Source organism: Onychomys torridus, chromosome 12 (genome assembly GCF_903995425.1).
Source record: "Onychomys torridus chromosome 12, mOncTor1.1, whole genome shotgun sequence".
In the NCBI taxonomy this organism is placed as follows: domain Eukaryota; kingdom Metazoa; phylum Chordata; class Mammalia; order Rodentia; family Cricetidae; genus Onychomys; species Onychomys torridus.
The window spans coordinates 45,558,253-45,582,367 of NC_050454.1; the positions used below are offsets into that span (position 1 = coordinate 45,558,253).

A 24,115-nucleotide genomic window follows, 5' to 3' on the forward strand; every position below is an offset into this window, starting at 1 on the left:
TTATTTAATGGCAGGTTCAAGTGTTCCCCAGCTTTGCTCTCTAAGTGGCTCAGATTTCAGTTAAATTCAGAGCAGACTATGCTGGAAAGTAGGTTCCAAGAATGATGTTTCATCAGCAGACTCAAAAAGCCATGTTGTAACAGTACAGAATGTAATCAGTCACAAAGCATCATAATGTGAGCAAGAGCTGAGGTCTTTACACACACACACACACACACACACACACACACACACACACACACGACATAGCACAAGGAACATTGTGTTTAGATAGGGTACTTTAAAAATGTTTTCCCTGGGGCACTGCAGCTCTTTAAAGGACTGGCTGGCAACATCAGAGTTTCTCAAGCAGAACTCCAGCTTTGAAAAACTAAATATTGTTGCTTGTTGCATAGATCCTCCTCACAGTCCCCTCCCCTCAATATTCCTTCCTTTGACCTGGTCAGCTAGTGTTCAGGCCTGCTGTGCCTTTATGAAATTAAATGAATCATCTTCTCGAACAAATCAGTTGGAATGGAGCATGCTTGAATGTTTCTTGTTCACTTGTCAGCTTCTTTCAAGTTGTGTTAATAAAATTTAAAAAAAAAAAAAACAGACAGAAAAGAAACTGGCATCATAGTGAGAATGTTTTCAGGATAAAGGGCAAGAAGAAATGAGAGCCCTTTAATCCAGCCTTAAATAAAGGAATGTTAAAAGCCCAGTGAATTTTATGCCACTGTTGTTAAATCGGTGATTTCACCATCGGTGGATATGTTCACATTTGGTTACTCTTGAAAAGATACTGCAGTAGGAAGAGAATTTATTTTTAATTCTCAAGAATAGAACGTGTTACATCCTTTGGTATTTTATTATGTGTTTTCCCATAGACTGGAGGCTCCATAAGGACAGAGACTGTTTCAACCTTGTTCAGCCATATGCCTAGGACTTCAACAACTGATGGACAAATTATGCTCCAGGAAAGCAAAGGTTAGTAAAAAAGTTGTTTTAATAATTCTTTACATAGACATTGAGTCTACAGATAAGTGATACTTAAACTCAAAATTACAGATTAGAATTAAGTTCAATTCTAATAATAGATATCATTAATACATCAGCAAAGTCTTAACTTTTTAAAAACTGTGCACAAGTATTTGTCTTCATGGATGTATGTGGACCACATGCATGCTTGACACCCAAGGAAACCACAAGATGATATGAAGTCCACTGCAGCTCGAGGTACAGAAGGTTGTGATATGGCGAGCAGGTGGTAGGAGCCAGACGTCATCTGCAAGAGCAGTATGGGCTCTGGTACTCAGCTGAGCTATGTCTCTACCACTAAAGTTATAAACTTGGGGGATGAGATACAAATATGGTTTAGTAAGAAGTGTTTTTAATTCAAACTCAAACTGGTGGCTATAAAATTAATTGACAAATGATACCAATAGAGAATGAAAATGTCTGAAACTTATGTTGTCACACAGATCTGAGTGAAATATTTAAATACAGAATAATGAATGATAGACAAATAAGAAGTTAATTTTTTGCTAAGGCAGACAAACTGCTATGCTGACTCGACTACAGAGTGGCTTTAAGGGGAAAGGTGGACCTGGCCTACCATTTCTAACATTCCTGTCATGAATCAGAGAAAAGTCATTTCAACCTCTAAATAGAGACAAAAACAAAGCTTCAAGAAAGTGAACCAAATGAAGGTCTCTAAGAAAATGGAATGAGGGCCAATGCCTATAGTTCCCACAATAATGTGTTTCCACTTCAGGAAAGTTCCAGAATTTTAAGTATTGGTATGATAATACCTTTCTTCCACAAAATCAACAATACTCACTGCAAAGGTGAGGACATGCACCAGGCCACCCACACTTCCCTTACGTGGAAGCTGTTGTTCAGTTCAACAATATCTATAACTCCTATCAACATCAAGGATGAGTCCTACACGTTACAGCCACACTCTATCATCAGTCACACTGTCACCGGACCACTGGGTGACATGGTCTTATGTGATAATAAGGCATTATTAAATTAGAAGAGATTAATTTCTTTAGTCTGCCCAAGCTCATTAAACACATTTATTACTGCAGGTACATGAATGCTAGTATATCCTTCAGGACAATGTGTTCTGTCTTATTGAGGGTCTGTCTATAGATAACAAAATTTGGGGGTAAAATGAGACAAAAATTAAAATCTAACTTGTGACCTCTGTAAGACCTCCAAAAGCTATTAGCTTTTTAAGTTTTAATTGCTCCATCTATTATATATAAGTGAATGATAGGAGTTTTAAACATCATTAATGTTACCTAATTTATAGTATATCCATAGTAGAATAAAAAAATTAAAGTAAACCAGTAGACAGGCAATTATCTGGTATTGGTTTTACTTAGTCAACATCTTTCTGTAAGGACAATTCTACTGCAATATCATCTTGATGAATTCATGGACATTGTCATAATTTGAGAACTCTGTACAACATTGTCCTAAAATGCTTTAGTGTTTAAAGTCTCAAGAAAAAAGATGTCTCTCATCTTTACATTTCTCTGAGCTGCTGAGTAGGTTATGATGAAATGTCTGAGAAAGGTGATATTTCAGATACTATGTGGTTACATTTAAAATATTAAATGGTCACATCTTACTATACATTTATTAGAATGATGTGAATATTACAAACATAAACCAGTGATATATTAAAATGCTTTTTTGTAAATGAATAGTCAGCCAAAATTTGCTTCCCAAACCACTTTGTCTTTTACTCCTGGGTGTCTGGGAGGTGAATCAGTACTCACCAAGGAGATGCCACTTTAGAAATGGAAGCTTCTTGTCTTGTGGTTCATTTTAATAAACGTGAGGCTGAAGTACAAGTAAAGTCACTGGGAAAATATAATCATTAATATCAATTCTACCAAAATCCTCAATAAAGTAAGCAACTTGAATCTACTCTGAGTAATGACTTATAAGGTATGGTTCTACAGGAGTGTGGTTTTAGAACCTGGTCATGAGTAAATATTAAGTTAGCTTAATTAATAACTTTTTTTCAAATACTGAGTCATGAAACAGTCAAGACTCTAAAATACATCTGGGAAGCTGAATTTTGAAATGCAAGGAAAGCAAAAAATGTCTTAAGAAAAGCTGTATTTTGCTGGGAGTTTTAGGAAAAGCATTCTTAAGACATTTTCCATTGAAATGTAGTTACTGCAAACCTTATAACCTTTTTTCTCTCAGTCTTGGGGTCTCAATGACGATTTAAAATTTTCTTCCGAAAACAGTTAATATTCTCATCTTACCATCCTCTGCTTTTCAAATGTTAAAAGAGAAATAAAACAAATGCATCATAACTAGCATGGGTCTTCAAATGCAGACACATGACTAAGCATTTAAAAAAACAGCAACAATATTTTGCACAATTTTGAAAAGCAGCTCTGTCAGCTAACTGAGAATGCACCCTAAATCTCCCCTACTTTAGGGACTAATCAGAGAATGCCTCTCTGAAGCTTGGCAATAACAAAAGCAGGTCAGTGTATTCATAATCTCTTGGATCAAGGTCAGTTTTTAATTCCTCCTTGTTGATACATTTATCTGGAAATGACAGCTATTAGAAGTAGAAGGAGAAGGAGCAGTGCTTGGGTTTAAATAAGCTCATCATCAAGAATACTCTGGGAACTGGAAATAGAAATCTGTAGGAAGACAAAAATGATGTGTTTACCCCCAAAGAAATCAGAAAGACTTAGAACTTGAGAGGAATGTCCGCAGTGTAAATTTAAACTGACTGCCACACCTGAAAGCAATGTGAATCGACAGTTTTCCCAAGTACATCAGAGCTTAGAATTCTTGACTGTTCTTAGAATCTCCTTTTATTGCCTTGTATATTATATATAAGTAAAAATTCACACCAAATATTTATTCTATCCAGAAGACTATTTGACATGTTGACAGTTGTAATTTAAGTACATAAAATATGAAAGTATCTGTCTCCAATTAAATAATTGTATCATTATTAACTGTATTGGAAGGCAGCTTATCCACCAATGGGATGAAATTATTTTTAAAAAGATACAGCCCCACTAAGATGTACTTAGATTAAAATGAAGTCTATGGTATCTACCTTACACTCTCGGGGAGACCTAAGCACATAATCTTCAAAAATGCTCTAATACAAACATGTCAACAGGTTATATAGATCATAGACTGGACAAAATTAAAAAAGGCTTAGTTCTTCAAGCACTAGAAAAACATAAATGTTCATAATAATCAATAAAAGTCAAATGACATTTTTTTGTCTATTTAAACAAACATATCAGACAGCCCTATAGATAGTAGGTACTGCCAGCAGTTTTTAAGCTGTAAATGGCTTTAAAATATGTAAGTATAAAATAATGAAACAATTTATCACTGAAATAGTTAATAAAAGGTTTTCAATGTCTAAGCATAAAATTTTAAAAAGTCATATTTATAGATTAAACCTATATTTTTATGGCTTATGGAAAGCATGGTGATATGTGTAAGTAAAAGAACACAATTAAAAAAATAAACAAGAAGAAAGAACATAATACAAAAGCACCTTAATATGATTAATGCCAGCAATCTGTGTTTATAAATGACAGCATGAACTAAACAAGCCAATTCTAATATTCCATCCACAGATAAAAATATCTTTTAAACAGATTTTAGAATTCTCTCTTCTCCCATTAAATGCTCACAGTGTTCTACTTTCATGCAAATAACTATCGAAAGATATCATGTCTCAATTTCGGCTCTGCACTGACGCTTGACAGTCCATAAAGATCGCAGGCAATTAATGATATCTAAAAATCTATAGCCTCACACGATAACCAGCAAAACATCAGAACCCCACCATAGCAAAATGTGTTAATGGGCTAGTTAGGGAGCAGACTATTGACATAGGCACAATTTTTTTTATTCTTCTTGTCAGTAGAAAGAGTAAAAGGAACAGTCTCTTATTCGGAGGAAATGATACACTTTTTGACTTATTTTATTTCATTCCTAGAGCAAAGAACTATTTAGAAATAACAAATACCATATTATGTATCACAATGGTAAACCTAATTCTGCTTTGGCAGAGACAATAGTAAATACAGAATGTGAGTAACAGCTTACTATATCAGTGCCATGGATATATAATTGCCTTCAGGAACAACCTCTTTTGAATACCACCTACACATTAATAAGTGACAATGAACGTACAGCTAGACCCCTGTTCTATCCCATAAGATCCCTGAAAAGGCTTTGAAATGAGGACACGTGCATAATTAAGGCACACTGAATATCACAGTACATGTAACAAACTAGAGTATTATGAATCCTCAGGGAAACCTCATAGAACTAATGTATTTTCTAAAGAAAGCTGCACATGAGTAAAGGGAGACTCAGATGCTAATTAGATCCTCTCAGAGAAGGCTATAGAGAAGTTGCTCCTTGAATTCCGAAGTTGAACACAGAATGGAACACTTGTATACAGGAGACTGGATAAGAAAAAAAAGGGCTTGATATAAAAGCCCTTCAATAGATGATTTACACAATTTGCGAGAAAATAAAGTAAGCAAAGCCAAAAATATAACAATAGGAGAATTCTCATCTTTCCAAAAGGGTTAAGTATGAGAACTGATTTCCTATTAGAAAGGGATTATGTAACAACAGAGGGAAATACTCAGTCTAGCATATGCTAATTTAGTCAGCTTTGCCAGGCATTGCTGTGTGGTTTTGGCTGGCTGACTCACATTCCTTTCTTCCTTTTTTTTTTTTTTTTTTTTTTTGCCATTTTTTATTACTAAACGAAAGAGGTGGAGCTCTCAAAAAAAAAAAAAGTTCAATAATTACTACAAAACATTAAGGACTGTCCTTTAGTGGCTGAGAAATTTCATTGCTTGCATGTCTTCAAAAACTATCATTTTACAAAAGCCCTCTTCTTGTGAACTATTCTTAATCCTTCATTAATTTATTTTAATGTGCATTACTCCAGGTTGGTAGGATGGTCATGCAAAGGGGTTTTTATGTTCCTGAAGAGCAAAAAAGCAAGCCAAGTTTAAAGCCAAGCCCTTTAAACTTCAACAAACAAAACAGAAAAGAGTAGGGAAGAAGTGGCAGTTAAGTTTTGCACACATTTTATTTACTTTTAAATAAATGCATGTATTTATTTATTGTATGCAATGGTTTGTAATTTATAGTTATTCCTTTCAACCTAAGCTTATTTGTACAGACTGAAAAACAGAGGACATGGGAAGTATAAAAATGAACATAAAGTAGAGGTATTATGGACATTTCCCACAAGAGTGGGGATAAGGGACAAGCTAAATTAAAAGATGAAATAAAAATACGAGTATATTTTGCACATTGAATATTCCAGGCTTTTGGTGTTTAAATAAGCACTATCAATCCACCTGCATTTTTAAATGTAAACAATTTTATCCAAGAAGCTAAAAATATTTCATTGCGAGAAGAAATTAATTGGCTTTATAAGGTACACAGAATCAATAAAACCCCACAGACTCAGCAGTTCACAGCACATCTTTGTCAGGAATAGTTCTTTCCCATTCTGCTCCCAAGTATAAGCAGGGCCTCTGTTCTATCAATGAATCATCATAACATTTATAACTGTATTAGGGACCTAATTCGACCTCTAAAAGGCCTTTTATTTCCTTATAACATGACATTATTGGTACTGCTTAATCACACTTTGCTTGAGGATTTTATGTTCCTAGAAGCAAAAAGACCACTTATTTTTATTTTTAATCTTTCCCTACTACTAAATGTGGTCTTTCTTAGCAACATTGTAACAGGTGGCAGATAATTTAAATATTTAAGTGAAATTGCTGCCTCAGAACTATCCCAATGTTGAATTATGACTGTCTTATACTTCAGACCTCTAAAGTATACAGTGAATAATGAATGGTCAGTACTATCTAAGGAAGGTCTTAGAACTTCATCTTCTATCTGTTCAGGCAGCTGCAGGTTTTGACGATTCACCCTCAAAAGCACAAAAAATAAACTCTCAACCCCATTGAAATTTTCCAGATTTTAAACTTTGGTTGTTTTTATTGGCAGAATCCATCGTGTCATTGTTGAAGGAAACATATCCATTGAAAACAGGAAAGAAAGACTAAAAAGGAAACAAAGTCACATTTTCCTTATACATCACATTGTTATCACAGATCTTCATTATTTAAAATCTGAGGAGGCTGACCTTCAGCCTTGAAAGTAATGCTGTATTTTAAGTGTGAACCTGCATGAGTATACACGACTAAATAACCAAGGAATATTTCCCTTCTCAATGATTACTTCACTTATTTTGGCATAATTTAACTAATGTCTAATTAAGGAGTATATTTACTTGCATAATGGTGAAACAGAATACCTTTTCCAAGAGGAAAGTAATTTTTGTCTCTTTAAGGAAACCCACCAAACACATTTTGAGAAGCTTGTGGGCTCACTTCTTAGATAAAAATCAATATGCACGATGTATCAAGTGTTTGTTCTTTTGCAAATGGAATTCAAGCAAAATTGCATTCCTGGCTGTTATCTAATAGGCTTTCGTGGTGTGCTGAAAATAACATTAGGTGCTTAGATCTTACTATTTTTAGGCGCTCGCTGATGACTATTCCTATGTCAGAAAATCAACATTGTATAATACGGATTCATAAAAACATATGCCATTTATTGGCACCAATTTATCTGAACGGAGATTAAAAAGTTAATCCCTGTGTTCAAAACAAAACAAAATAAGCAAACAACGGTCAGAAATGTGTTTTGTGTAGTGTAGGCAACACCAGTAAGATGGTCTGGGAGGATAACCCCTTACTCAGAGCACTTCTCTGAACACCAGCGATCAGGATGAGCACATGAAGCATGAGACTCTTACTTTACCTCTGCTATTCATCTTTATTAAATTGCCCCACAAGTCTGATAGTTGACAAAAAAAAAAAAAAATCAAATGTTCACCGGTAGTTAAAGAACACGCACATAATCCTACTTGGAGTGATTTATGAATCTTTAAACAGTATCTATTTTCTCTTCTGCTTTGCCATGAGAGGGTGTGATTGCACAGTCTTGGATTATTTCAGATTTTAAAGGGTTAAAGCATTGTTCATGACTACCATAGGTGAGAAAACTACTTCCCAGTTCTCTCTGCTGCCACAGGACTGCTTTCCTGGGTTTGCCTGCTGCTGCTGAACACAGAAAGCCTAAGATGTCATTTGCATCATAGCACAGCAGGGGGCTTCCGCACCTCCAGCTCCAGGTATTCCCCACTACCTCTGCTTCTTTACTTGAATTTAGGGAACATGCCTTCATTGCTTCATCAAGAACTACACTCCGAAATTTTTGACATTTTTAAATAAAATGTTGACAATTTATTTGTCTTTTTAAGTGTTTTAGGTTAAACCAGTAAATTTAATTATGTCTTTCTCTCTCTCTCTCTGTTTTTTTTTTTTTTTCATAGAACGAGTTTTTGATGTTGTCTGACATAAATTATCTGGGATTTTTAATCTTGGAAAAGAAATATAAATAGTTAGAGAAGGATGTTGGGAATGATTGGTCGGATGGAATTCATAGGAAGGTGTATGCATCTATCTATAGTTACTTACATTTATTTTTTTTCTAAGACATAAGTGAGAAACAGATACAGGCCTACAAAAATATTGAAATTGTCTCATATATGTAACAAAGATTGAGTGCTGCTGTATTATGAAGCAAAGACAGTGGCATTACCAGTGTGATGGGGAAACACATGGTTCAATGTCAGTTGATTGGTTGTAGATTTACTAAACTAAGGATGGAAACTGTACAGATGTGTAGGTCGTGTTTCCCTCATGGGGATTATATACATATAACCCACTGGTTCCTAGAGCTAGAAATAGAGTACATTAGAAAGACAGCTACGAATTTGGCAAAAGTCTTCTATTCCAGCTTGGAAATTTTGCTGCTTAGGTTCATGATTGCTTTTACCTGTTTATTCAACTGCCTCAGTCACCCGTGCAGAAACATTCATTGACTTTGCCAAGGTGTTTCATGAAATGAAATGTCTTTAGAGAGGAACTTTCTCAATAAAGATTTCAGGACACGTATCAGAATTAAAACACAACAAAACATTATGGCGCCAATTCATGTTACCCTATTTCTTTATCCTCAGGTTCTTCAGATAGGTGACTCAGCTTTTCTCAGTCAAAATGTAGCCCACTGGCTGCCTATCTTAAAGGGGAAAGTGATGTCAAGCAATGTTTATTCCAGGAAACTTTTAAATACTCAATTGGGATGTCATCCAACAGTTTTTCATTTACATTTTACCCTTTAAGTATTTTTTCTTTAAGAAAAATGATAAAACCTCATTATTTCAATGCAGGGCAAACAGTTTTATAATTTTAGATTCACTGGTAGAGGACATGGGGACCAGTCATATTGGTTGCTGCTTAGGTATATTACACTCCTGCATTCTTGTAGTTACAGAAACAGGGAAAAAGCAATGGAAATGATCTTGGGAATATTGAGACAAAAGCAGTCAAAGAACTCGGAATCCTTTACTGGGAGATTTTTTTTTTTTTTTAATTACTGCTTATTTGGGAACAGGCTTCTTCAACCTGTCAGACTTTGGCCCCAACCTACAGATGCTGCCTTCAAAATATCTGTTATCAACAAAGGGAGGAATAAGTACACTCTACTCCAACTTCACTGACCATAAGAAATAGTCTTGGAAGGACTTAAGTTATCTGAGTACATGTAAAAGAGTAAGAGATTTGGGAAGCAGTAGTGTGGTGGTAAATGCATTTAACATACAATGCATTTTCCATAAAATGTCTAGTGAAGTTCATGATACTAACATGTACAAAATGGCAAATAATATGTATATTCACCCGAGTGTTAATCTGAAGGCATTTATTAGTAAAGGTAGCAAATTATTAATTAGAATACCTCATAGCAGAAATTATTAAAGTACTTGTATTTTGTGGCACTTTTTTTTTCTGTAAGACTAATTGCTAATATATATATATATATTCGGCAAAATCAGGTATCTCTGTACATATCTATTCTCTGTTACATTTTTCCTTCTTTCTTTCTTTTTGTTCCAGGCTTGTTTTCTATGTGAACTGTACCCTCTTCATCTCTGCCATGGCCCCTCAGGCATGTGGTTTTAGAAAAGGCAAACTGAACAGCTTCGGCTTCATGGGCAAATGAGGTCTTAGTTACAGGTGGTCAGCCTGTGTCCTTCTCATTCTACCGCATACTGTGTTTCCCATCCAGTTGATTTTCTCTTTTTCCTTGATATGACATAATAAGAAAACATGGCTTTAACCTTAAAGCCGCATCTCATTTTTTTTCTCACTTTTGTGAGTTATATTTTGGTCAGAAGCAAATATTGAGTAGATCATATGTTCTATCTATTAGCTTTTCAAGATCCTTTGTGCACAATCTCTTAAATGATATTGAAGAGACCTAGGAATGCAACCCTTTGCAACTACCTTAGCTTAATTTTAAAATTGGTTTGGTTCTGACCATTGGCTTATTCTTCCTTGTATTTAAAAAAAAAATGAAAACTTAATTTAGTTTTCAAAAAACATAAAAAAGTGACAATATAGAATACAGAAAGTTGAAACAGAGAAGATCGTTAAAAAGAGTCTCTTCTTATGTGATGCATACTGCAAAAAAATAGGGATAATATTTTAAAGGATACATAAATTGATCAGCAGTAAGTGACAGAATGTCACCACTGCTACTAAAGGTAGCTAGCTAATAAGAAGCTACTGACTGACTGTAGCATTTGCCTAGTCATAACTACCAGCAGACAGGGCAGACTGCCCCTAGCCAAAATCAGCTATTCACTAGATTCCCCACACACCCTTTCTTCCCTGTGCATAGAAAGACCTGTGAAGTGTTTAATCTGTGTTCAGGAAATAAAGCCTGCCATTCCTCTATCTAACCAAGACCTAATCAAACAGTAGGCTGGTGGGAAAAACATAAATCAGAACCTGAAAGCAATGTTTATAGCCAAGAGGAAGAAAAGGCAGGCATGAGCGATTTGTTTGAGGAAGAACTGACAACATCAACAGAGTATGATGTGTCTGGAGGAGCCAGTGTTTGATAAATGTGAGGCAGCCATAAACAAGGGAAGACAATTCAAGGGTGCTTGCGCTCTCCCCCATCCCCTTTATCTTCTTTCTAATCCTCTTTAATATGGACTAAGATGTGCATGAGTATACACACATCCTGGAACTGGTTCTCACTCTCTGGCTGCTGTAGAGGATGCTTTTTATTTATTTATTTATTTACTTTGACCTGAGGCTGGTACTGCTGCTGGCTGCAGTAGTGCATTTCCCCTGCCATACTCACACCCCTTCCCCGCCCCGTCTCCCCTAGTCTATGGGGAAAAGCAGCTGTGTCTCAGTCATTGGTTTACATGCTCAATAAGAAAGACCCATGCCTGTGATGGCATCTCTTCTTTCTGGGTTAAGAAAGAGTAAATCCTTCCCCAGGAGCTAGTTTCTCTCTCTCTCTCTCTCTCTCTCTCTCTCTCTCTCTCTCTCTCTCTCTCTCCCTCCCCCCCTCTGTGTGTGTGTGTGTGTGTGTGTGTGTGTGTGTGTGAGAGAGAGAGAGAGAGAGAGAGAGAGAGAGAGAGAGAGAGAGAGAGAGCGCACAAGCACAAGCAGGCAGTTATTTTCAGTGCACTGAATAGACAATTCACAGGGAAATGTTGTAGAAGCTAGAGGCGACCCCCTAGTGCAGTGCATGGTCCACATGCTCTATAATAAATAATCTCTTCCCACCAGCCCAGCCGCGTGTACAATGACCAGCCAGTGCCACCACACTGAGACTGGCAGAGAAAATACATTCAGCCTGGCCGGATTTTCATCACAATCACCAAATTAACTGATTTCCCCCACATCTCTCTTTCCCTAACTGGTGCATGCCCGTGCTGGCGTGTCTGTCGCGCAGGGTGAGCGCGCGCATGCACACACACACACACACACACACACACACACACACACACTCACACAGAGAGGCAGGCACAGAAGGAGGGAGGAGGGAGAAAACAGCTGAGAGATCCAAGTTACTGAGAGGTGAACTAGGGACTCTGAGAGGATGTTTTCTCGGCAGGATTAGAAATCCAAGGAACGCATCAGCCACCTGGGTTACTTGTAAGAGGGTGGGGGTGTGAGCATTGGGAAATGGGACCAGGAGGTGTGAGCAGGGAAAAAAAAATGCACTATCTGCTTTCTTGGCAACTCTGGCACATGACATTTTAAATTTATATCTCATGTAAAATACATAAAAATCCCTACTATATATTCCAGGAAACATCTGTACAAGGTTAGTTAATTGATTCAGTAATTTTCTGCCCATCACTTCATTTACATCCATCCACAAGTAAGCAAAAATAAAACAGTGTCCCAATCTGTACCCCCCAAAAGACTGACTGTAGGAAAGAGGATGCATTCCAAGAACTTGCTGAAAGATGGTTCATTGACCTCATTTAAATCTTGGGGAGAAAAAAAAAACCACACACACACACACACACACAAAGGTTGGGTTTTGATCACCCGCGGGTCTAAGTGTGTCTTACTTTCACATTCTTTCTACCCAGAGACAAATAAAATTGAACAACTTATCTTTCTCACAAATATCCGATGGAAGCTAGAAGGGTTGGGAGTGGACAAAGATTTATCAGGAAAAGAGTCACCCAGCTTTAAAAGAATTCTATCGACCCTCCTCTCGCATCTATCCTTCCCATATCTCTCATTCAAGCCGCATCCCTGTACTACTCTTCAAAGCAACAATCTTCCGCGTTTCAGTTCCTGCACATGCACGCCGCCTCTGTCTCCTCCACCACCCCAAAGTGCTTTTTCCCATACACTCTAACTCACGCATTGCCATTTATTTCAAAATTAGCATCGCCTTGCCTTCCTACATCCCATTCTTCCATGGTCCAAAAGAGAAGGTCTGGGGCCAAAGGAACCCGCGTTCCCTAGCCGCCTAGCATCCAGACCGGTGATTTGCATAATAACTGTTGTGTGTGGTTTCCCTCCACTGCAGTCGCAGGGTTTTTACATTTCACGTGAAAGGATGATATTAATTACGCAAAGAAGCGGCAGACAGAGGATAGACAGGTAGAGATTCTGAGAGAAAATCCAAAGCAGTGAAGTAACAGCCAAGGAGCACACATTTCTTTGCTTTAAAAAAAAAAAATGCAAACCACACAGACTGAATAATAAAAAGTCAATGTGTTGATAAAGTGGATTTATGTCTTTTAAAATGTCCCTTCGCTCCTTTTTTAATTTCTTGTTTCATTCATGTCTCTCTCTCTCTCTCTCTCTCTCTCTCTCTCTCTCTCTCTCTCTCTCTCTCTCTCTCTCTCTCCACCTCTCTCCTTTTTTCGCTCGCTCCTCGCTCTCCTCTCTCTAGCCCAGACAGAGTCTCCCTTCTCTTCTTAGGTGAATGACACGTCTCACAGCCCCCCACCCCCCAACCCCGGGGGATGTTATTGCGATGCACACGGTGCCGCCGCTGCTGCTGTTCTGGCCGTCGCGGTGGCTCACTCCCAGGCTCTCACACACTTTTTAAAGACACATGGATGAGATGCTGGTGGGAAGAAGGGAAAGGAGGAAGGCGACCCTAAAAGGGGAGGAGGTTAAAGAGATGACAAGAGGTGGAGAGCATCGCTTAAGAGCGTGATGTGGGAGGTGGCTGGCGAGGGTGGGTGGGAGAACGGAATGTTGAGACAGGCACAAGTTGCCAGCCACCCGGAGTGGGAGGGGGATGCTGGCGGGCATGGAGTCGGGTGGAATGAAGGCAGCTCAGGTGAATGAAAAGGCGGAAGGTGCCGCGTAAGGAGCAGCCTGCTGCCAGAGCTGGGCTGAGCCAGCGCTGGAGAACCAACCCGCTGGTGCAAACTGCCACTGCCCCCTGCAGCACCCGGGCGGAGGGGGAGGGATTGGAAAGCGCCGGGCACTGGGGGATTGCCAGGGGAGAGTGGAAATACGGGGTGGAATGGGGAGGATGGGGAATGGGCGTGAAGTGATGCTCCCCACAGCGGGGCGGGGATTACCTTGTAACAGGAGCCCGCAGACACTGTAGAAGCGGAGAACCGCGCTGCGTTTCCAAATCATGGTCCCTTCTCTAAGGGTCTGGGGAAGGATCGAGGGGGCAAGGAGACGCTGCTTGAGCAAAGCACACAGTGCAAAGGCTCAGCTGTGGTCGTCCTCCCGGCTCCCGCCGGACCCACGATCCCGCAGCTGCGGTGTTCGAACCCGCGCGGAAGCTGGTTGCCGGCAAGCAGAAGCGGCAGCGGCGGAGCACCCGCAGCACAGGGGTTCGGTGGGCTAAGTAGTTTCTTCTTCTCCTTCTGCTGCTGGTGGTGCAGCCCCCGACACTCGATCTGCCGGCCACCGGCTTTGGAGCTTGCCTTCTTCCTCTCGGAGCCGGCGGCAAGTCCCAGAGCCCTCCCGGAGGCTGCCCAAGCAGGTGATGCAGAGACGCCTGGGTGTCGAGGAAGGTGCAGGCGAGGGCTGCAAGGAGTGGGTAGGTCACGGGAGGGAGGGTGGGGTGGGGGACAGGGGCAGCAAGCCGGCAGCACCGCCGCTCGCGCTCCGGTGTCAGAGTCCTGTGAGAAGAGGCGGCAGCAGTGGTAGCAGCGCTTGGTAGCGGTGGCAGCGGCGGCGGCGGCTCCCGGATGCTCCGGCTGCAGCAGCAGCAGTGGCGGCGGCGGCGGCGGCGGCGGCGGCGACGGCGGCGGCGGCGGCGGCGAAGGCGGCAGCAGCAGCTCTAGCGAGCACCAGACACAAGGGCAAGCTCAGCGCGGCGGAGGCCCCGCCCCTACCCTGGCCAGGGATAGGCCCCGCCCCCTGGCCAATAGGAACACACCCACCCACCAGACCTGACCAATGAGGGCGGTGGGTGGGTGGAGACAAGCGCCGGGAAAAACAAACAGGCTTCTCAAGGACCCTTCGGGCAGGAAGCTCTGAAGCCCCCTTTTCACGCACTCAGGGCTGGTCTCACCTTCTTCGAGGTGTCCACGTGCTCACTGGCTGGGAAGACAGCCCTATTCTTGACTAGGTGCTGAGCCCTGGAGAAGGGTTCAGCCAATCGTCACCGCGAGGGGGCGGAGTTAGCCGTATTCTTCTCTCCCCCCCCCCCCCCCCCCCCCATCCCGCCCCCATTCCCACCCCAGGTTCTGGAATCGGTAGTGCCTGGGCTTGGTCCTGGGTGCGAAGTTCTTCTGCGCATTTGGACTCCTTGAGCAGATGGTGGCTGCACCTGCCCACTCACCAGCTGCAGTAGCAATCGCTAAGGCTCCCAGCCGCAAAGGGAGAGATTGCAGAGGGCGTGGGAGAGGCTAAGTATAGGGCGCTGAACACCTACCTGCCTTCAAGAACTTGTGGAAGAGAAGGCTTGGGAGTGAAGGAAAATCACTCTGTTGTTGTTTTTTCTTCGGGGATTTCACGTGTTCCGCGTCTACTTCTCCGCATAGCTCCTTGAGCGACTGTGGAGGGACTGAGGGTTCAAATCCCACAGCTGTTACTTTTTGCGTAATACTTCGTGGTGGTTTACTTAAATGTGTATTACTGAAGGCTTCTCGATTGCAAAGCAGAGGTAATAGCAATGTTTATCTTACTGTTGTAGGGATAAAATGAAAAGGCAAACATGTAAGTGGGGGCCACACAGTGTGTCCCTGCCTTGTAAGGCTAGTGTAACAGTGAAGCGGAGTTTTTCCAATTGAAAAATAACAGGAAATCTTAGCAAACTTCTTTTAAAATTCCAACAATATCCATAAGAAGAAAAAGAAGAGGAAATGTATTTCATTCCAGGATGTGATATAAAGTGATCAGAGAGAACCACTTGTACAAGCCAACACCCTGGCATTTGGCCTTTAGAAGACCACCATTAAATTAGCAAGAGACATTAATCACAAGTTTTGTTTTCTAAGTTACTTTAAACCACTTTTTTTTTCTTTCTTTTTTTTTTTTTTTTTTTTTGGTGTTGCGAGACAGGGTTTCTCTGTGTAGTTTTGCGTCTTTTCTGGAACTCACTTTGTAGGCCAGGCTGGCCTCAAACTCACAGAGATCCACCTGCCTCTGCCTCCCGAGGACTGGGATTAAAGGCGTGTGCCACCACCGCCCGACCTATGACCACGTTTTAACTAGTCCAATTAGCAGATGTTGGAGGAGTTTGGGAGTAAGTGTTGAATCTGTCACAACATAAGCAGGTCTGCTTTATTTGAGACCCTACAAAATAGAAGCTTGAAACCAAAAAGACAGAGCCAAAGATGAGAGGCTGGATCGATATGGATGCTCTTCACTCTTTCTCAAGACAGCTTCCTTTCTGCTACCTTGTATAAGCTAATCATTGCTTTTTAACTAATGACCCATTCATATTGCAGCCCATCCTTCTCTGCAGGTGCTCAAAATCAAGGCGCGATAAGTCCATAAGAAAACTGCAAGTAGGTTGTGAAGAATAGGGGATGTGAGAATAATTTTATTATTGTTGAAGGTAGTTGCCCGTCATGAGTTTTAGCTCTTATGGAAGTCAGAAAGCCCATGGAGAGTGCTATCGCTTAAACTGTTGTGCGCTACAAAAGGTGAAGCACTAATATCATAACCCTTGCTTCGGGTTTGTGTCAGAAATACTATAATAAATGGGATGTCAAAAAAAACCAAACCAAAACAAAACAAAAAAACAAAAAACAAAAACGACGGTTTACTATGGTACTGGATTCCAGTTTGCACCCTGCTTCTGGCTGTAATACCCTGTGACCTTCTGTCCCCTTCAGCATCCAAAGAAGTGGACTTTGATCATTTCTAAGGTTACAATAAGCTGAAAGAGGGATTGACAAAAAAAGAACCATTAAAATAGCTGTATTCAAGAAAATATCCCAAGTGAGCAGGAATATTCCCGCACTGGTGACTGATAATAAGGAACAGATCATGTTTTGACTCTTGTTGGAAACATAATATCAAGAGATCTATACAGAAGAAAGTATAGTACAGGTGTTTCATATGGCAGGTATACCTACAGCACAGGTATTTAATATGGTAGGAATACCTATAGCACGAGTGTTTAATATGATAGTTGGACACAGGGGTTTAATGTGGTAAGTATATCTATAGCATGGGCATTTAACATGTTAGATATACCTACAGCATGCATGTTTACTATGGTAGGTATACTTATAGCACAGTTGTTTAATATGTGATGCTGGGAACTGAGAACTGCAGAAACTCAGATGGTAAACAACACTTACTGAACACATATCTTCATGGAATGTTTTCAGTATCAGTTGGTGAACCATTTAACATTGGCATTATTTTGCCAGATACTCCAAAGAGAATTCCACCATTCTGTGAAATGGAAGACAGTGGTCCTCCAGGGACTTAGGGTATAATATTATTTCAAGGAACTTCCAAGATACATTTCTTAAAATAATCCAAAAACATCACTTATTGTAAAGTATATAAGAAAACTGCCCAACTTAATTAGTTTTAAGAAAATATTAAAAGTTTGATTCATGGGTCAAAGACCACATTAGCACCAACATCTTAAATACTCACTCAAGTCTTAGCCTAAGAAACATCCAAAATCATAAACATGGGAAATTTGGTGAATAACATCATTTTCATGTCCTGAAAACAGATATGGCCCATTTTCAGAAGAGTGTATTCATAGATGACATTAATCAATTATGTTTTGAAAGTACCAAACATGGGTTGCATATATTGCTTAGCACTTAGGAGAACTTACTGCTCTTCCAGAGGACCTGAGTTCCATTTCCAGGACCCACATGACACATAGCAGCTAACAAATGTCTGTAACTTCAAGTCTAGGAGATAGATCTGTTACACTATTCTGGCATCTTTAGGAAAAAGACACACACAGTGTACAGACAAACATACAGAGCAAACAACCATACACATAACATATTTTAAAAATGAAAATCTATCAAATATTCGGTGCTTACTTCAATACTTTAAAGAAAGCCTTCTCAAATATTACAGATTTGTAATACTGAATAAATATTTTTTTTCTGAAACCAACCACAATTCTGGAACGCAATTAAATAACTTCAAATAAATATTCCCTTTTTTGCTCAAGGCTGTCATTATCTACATATACCATCAGTGTGACGAAAAATGGGCAAATTAGCTGACATCTTGTGATTCATCAGATAATGATTTAATTTCACAAACTGACAAAAGAAGCCATCCATCCATGTGTTCCAAGATTCAAAAATCTTAAATATGGAAACTATTAAGAAAAATTTCTTTTTTATAGTGAATCTTTATATTTTCTATCATTTCATGGCAAAACTACTCCAAATTTTAATGCAATATTTTGAAAACAATATGTAGAAATCAATTATTGAAAAATGAGTCATTCAGTGGCTTCCTGGTCTGTTTTTAAAAATGTTCTTAATTTCCCCCTGTGATGAGTTAATAACCCTGTTCATTTATATTGTCTCAAAATGACAAGCAAGTTCTCTCTTCTCTCAGTTGTAACATGGACATTATAATTCTCTTAACACAGTCATCACAGCAGAAGCCAAACTTACTCATGTAGTTTATAAATATTTCCACAGAAAGAATTAGGAATTATTGTGATTGTAATGTTTATGCTTTTATTTTGTTCTGGGAAAAAAGGAAATTGCTTGCAAATTTAATTGTAAAAGTTATTAAAAAAACAAACCAGAAAGACTATTATGTAGCCTTACATTTGTCTCATTGCCCAAATTTCCTGAGAGTTGACATAGGTCAAAGTTTTGTTTCCTCTTTCAAATGTTGAATGTACGTGAAACATTTACGCATTTAAAATATACAATTATAGATTCCCAGGACACAAAATCTAAATAATCCATGCTAAATTGACTCTCATAGCAAATTGACTCATAGTAAATTGACCTAGAAAGAGAAATTTCATGGCCTGGTGAAAATGTAGACCACTGTAGAAGAAAATTAGATCACTGAGTACGGGAAGCCATTGCCTGTTATTCTCCTTGCTCTCTGGCACGTCACATATGATGTTAGCCACCAATGTTGCAAAGCAATAAAGATTTTATGTCTACACTATATGCTAGATAGAGCATAGTATGCAGAGTAAAGCGTATGATATTAATACAGAGTACATAGGAGGCATATGAAAGATGATATTATTAATTTCGTGTAAATGTTATTTTGAAGGAGAATGCAGAATGGTGTTAAAAGCCAAGCCCAAACCATATATATATATATAAAATATATATATTTATATTATATTGTAATATATATATATATATATATATTTATCCCACCCCAAGTGGCTTATCACTAAAGTTTTAAATTATATGGAAAATTGTGTATAAAAGAGAAGAAATTCAGTTACTCAGCTACTTATATAATCTTATGATGGTCCATTCCTACTTTATATCTAAATACATTAAGTAGCAACATTTTTACAGTCTCTACATCTAACTTATGCAATCAAAATAGAGTAAAAAGAAATCTTTGTGTTCTTCTTCAGTATAAGATCTATCTCTATATTTTTTTTAATGTAAATGATTTAGATATGCATCCATCTATACCTCTATAAGTTCATCAAGATGCACAACAATTTTCCTGCAAACAAGAACACACTCAACCTAGTTTTATGGTGGTGTATAAACCTGGAATGTTAAAACATACACTAAGTGCAACAGAATTTTTTTCAACCACAGATAAATAGAAACATCCCAAAGATGACTTTCTCAACCCTTGAATTTAATTAAATTGGAAATACCGTTATTATTTTTATAAAAACCTAATAAAATGAAAATAATTTCTCCACATCCACCTAAAACAGTTTCATAACTGGTATATAGTTGGAGAGTATAGTTTTCTTCACTAGAACTGCTATTATTTGACTGGAGAGATGGCTCAGAGTTTAAGATTGCACACTGCGCATACAGAAGATTTGAGTTCAATTTCCAGCACCCACATTATGTAGTTCACCATATACTATCCAGCTGCAGAGAGACACAATGTCTCTAACCCCTGAGAACCAATTACTCATATGCATGTACTCTCATACTTAACCACACACATACACATAACTAAAATATAATAAATATCAATAATGACAAAAGGACCATTATGGACACATTTCCATTTACCACAAAGTCTGCTCAACTGTGATGCTCTTGGTGAGGCATAAACAGACAAACCTCTGCTTTGCTTCTCCTTTTCAGTGAATAAAGACACCCCAGGTGCCTGTTTGTATGTTGCTTCATGCTCTTTGTGAACCAGAGATTATATTTTATAAATACGTTGCTGGCCTTTGTATCCTGTTTTCTCTTCACTCTTCAGCTAAAATTATATATATTTTATATAAAATGTAGGGACTTTGACCTGAATGTGAAGGTAAAATATAAATTGAAACAATAATTACTCAACAGTTTCAATGAAGGAATGAGTGTGTCTACAAAATTTTTTTTTGGTTTAACTTGCATGAATTAAGATTTCCTTTGCTTCCCCTACGTGTGTGTGTGGGGGGGGTGGTGTTTTCTGAAGATCTAATTCCTTTTGTAAATAATTCTAAGTATTCTTGAGTGAAACTCCTCAAACTAATTCTACATTTGCCTACAGATATCTCTTTTCAAGACAAATCTCTATGGTTTAATCAACATACAAATTTGGTATCAAATAATAAAATGCAGCGAGAGCTTGATGGTTATACGAATCCCCATATCAGGAATCATTGATGGTATAACTGGTCCTGGTGTTTCCCCAGTAAATAGTTTTAAATAACAGATAAGAATAACCACAATCACTTTCTAAGTGTTTTAAGACATTGTGGAATTAATTTATTTTTCAAGTATTTGAAAATTTCATAAATATGTTTTGACAACATTCATCCCCCAAACTTTCCAGGTCTAACCTTCATTCCCTACCTGCCCAAACTTTGTTCTCTTGTGTTTTCATTCTACCTAGCAGGTCTAAAATTTGTGTTGTTCCTATCTCTTGGACAAGTTTCCATCCACTGAGGCTTGTTCAACCTAACAGAAACAACACCTTAAATAAAATGGGCTCTCCGACTCTTAACAGCTACTAATTGTTAATATCTCACCAGATAATGGTAGGACAATGGGTCCATCTTGCTCTACATGCTGGGACTTTATCTTTCTTGTGCATGTTGTCAAAATAGCAATGAGTAAATATGTGTAACTGCCTTGATGTGTCTGGAAAACATTCTTTCCTTGAAATCATTCACTGCCTCTGGCTTTTACAATCTTTCCACCTCCCCTTCCACAATTAATGAACTCTGAGCCTTTGAATGAGCTAGTGTCATCTAGCTGCCCATTTAGGGCTGAGCACTGTGCAGTCATTGTTATATTTATACTTTTAAATGCCAGTCACTAAGTTAGGGAGAATCTTAATTCTCTTGTTTTAGTATTATCTTCATATTTATATTAGTGTTCAATAGTATTCACATTAAAAAATATTATAAGTTACTTCTGCAGGAAAAAGCCAGCTAGAGCAATAATGGTGAAACCAACTAAATTCTTTGTTTTTTCACCCTGTTTAATTAAATTAAAGGAGTTGCATTATGAGTTCATATAACTTAGACAGAAAAATTGTAAAAACCATTATTATTTTACTTGTGTATTTGTAATTCCCAAATAACTTGCTATCTAAGAGTTCTATTTTTTTCCAGACAAACTGAAACATAATGCACCATCAAATAAGAGAAAGAGAAAAAAGAATAAAATATTTTGAATCAGAAAACAAAAATTACTAAATTTACAGAGTATAATTGAAGAAAAGTGTAAGTAATATCAAAATATGGTATTTAAATGTAAGGCTTAAAAAATAAGGTTTTATTACCAACTAGGTAGTCACTAACAGTAAGTGACTACTTAAATTCAATTTAAATTAGTTTAAGTTAAATTAATTAAAAGCTATGAATTTTCCTGATACTAATAAAAATGTAAATGCCCAATTAACTCTCTTGGATAGTGATGACTAATATGACCACACACACATAAATGCAGAATATTTGCATTATCAATGAAAAAGTTCTTGAGATATTTTATTAATCTCATTCTTGAGATAATCCATACAGTGATCCCCCTTCTCGATTTCTTTTAGCTTTTTTGAGACAGAATTTCTCTGTGAGACTTTGGAAGCTGTCCTAGAACTCGCTCTGTAGAATAGGCTGACTTTGAACTCACAGAGTTCTGCCTGGCTCTTCCTCTTGAGTGCTGGGATTAAAGTTGTGTGCCACCACTGCCTGGCTCTGTTACCCTCTCTTATCCTCTCTTTTACATTCCATAGCTTCAGTGTTCCAAAATCAACTACAGCTCAAAACTATTAAGTAGAAAATATCAGAAATCAAATATCTGCATCTTTAAATAAATGTCAGTTACATTACATTATTGTAATTATATTATACATTATTCTTTATTTATTGCTTTAAATGTATTATTTTTAAAAATTAAACTTTTTCATTGGTATATACGATAAATGGCATATAGATTTCTTATTGTAATGATTCCTACTTAGTAGACTACACCATATCCCTTTGACTGTAACAATATTAACTTGTATCTCTGAAATGGATATATTGTACAAAATTGGGTTGCATATAGAAGCTAAGGTGTTGTAAGAGTTTCAATAATAGACTGGTAACACTTCAAAAACAATGGTATAGTTCCAGTTTCTGATGTTTCATTGTATTTGTCCATTTTCCTGGCCAAATGATTTGCATATATCTGGTAAATGATTTTCTTCTACTCTGTTAGCAAGGGAATTTCTGAGTAAGATCATACTTTGAAATCACAGAGTCAGTGGACAGCTCCATCTCACTAGTGCAGGTGGGTATTCCCTTTTTTCTGCAGGCTTGGAAGGGCAAATCCCCCCATGATTACCAAACTGTGTCATTAGACTCTGGCTCTCTGAGCTTGACCCCAGTTCTTGGAACTCCAGACTCTCCCTCTTGGACTTACACTGGAGCCTCACTATTCCCAACGATTGCTGGTTCCCAGGCTTTTCCCCCCTATGGGAATTTATTACAATGTATTTGATCATATCAACTCCTCTCCTACAACTCCTTCAGATTCATCCCTTTTCCTACCCAGCTGACTTTGTGTCAAAAACAGAACCAAACAACATGGGTGAGGTTTAAGCTTATCTGTGGATAAAGGGTAAGTATTTAGAATGTAATAGAGAATTATGCTGATTTAGTAAAGTGGTGATTGTAGATTCTTCTCCCAAATCCCTGATTTCTGTATAATACAGTTCTGTATTCTGGCTAGTTTTACCTCAATATGACCCAAGCTAAGGTCATTTGGAAAGAGAGACCCTTAATTAATAAAACTTAATTAAGAAAATCTCTCCGCAGGATAGGCCTGTAGGCAAATCTGTAGGACTTTTTCTTGATTGAGGATTAATGTGAGAGGACTCATCCCATGATGAGTGGCTCTGTCCCTGGGCAGGTGGTCTTGGATAGAATGAGAATTTGGGGTGAGCAAGACACAAAGAGCAAGCCAGTAAACAGCACTCCTCTGGACCAACTCCTGCCTCCAGTTTTTGACCTGCTTTAGTTCCCACTCTTGCTTCCCTTGTAGCTGTAAGCTGCATTAAACCATTTCCTGCACAAAAGCATTTGGTCATGGTGTTTTAACACAGCAGTAGAAAGTGTAATTAAGATAACCAAGGTAGTTGGCTAGGATTCCCGGACCAGGCATTATTTTCCTGGAGTTGAGAAAGCCTTTATTCTCATGGGGCCTCAACCCTAAACAAAGAACTACAGGCAATTAAGGAATGCTGAGAATGGGGAAATAGTCTTCTCCAGGGAAGAGCCCCCAAATGATTATTCAATAACAAGTGGTCAGCCTTGAAATCATGTATCTATACAAGCAACACTATATGGACTGAGTAGGTTGTATTTATATGTTTAGGAGTGTGTGTGTGTGTGTGTGTGTGTGTGTGTGTGTGTGTGTGTGTGTGTACAGTGTATATATGTGTATACAATGAAAAGAAAACGAGACCACAAATTTGAAAGAGATAAAGAGGGTAGATATGAAGCCTTGGAGGTGATAAAGGGAAGAAGAAAAGGATGTAATTATATTTCGATTTCAATTTTTTAATTAAAAACAAAGTCAAATTAAATTTGTTCACTCTGCATG

General features: G+C 38.4%; 1 protein-coding gene across 3 annotated transcripts in view; it reads right to left on the reverse strand.

Annotated features, from left to right (window-relative positions):
• Cadm2 (cell adhesion molecule 2) overlaps positions 1–14,680 on the reverse strand; it is a 956,963-nt gene extending 942,283 nt beyond the window's left edge. For all 3 annotated transcript variants that reach the window (XM_036203220.1, XM_036203221.1, XM_036203219.1), the window contains exon 1: positions 14,033–14,680. In XM_036203220.1, coding sequence (XP_036059113.1) covers positions 14,033–14,093 — 61 coding nt within the window. In that variant the 5' untranslated portion in view covers positions 14,094–14,680. The remainder of the gene's footprint in view (positions 1–14,032) is intronic.
• Between the last annotated feature and the right edge of the window lie 9,435 nt (positions 14,681–24,115).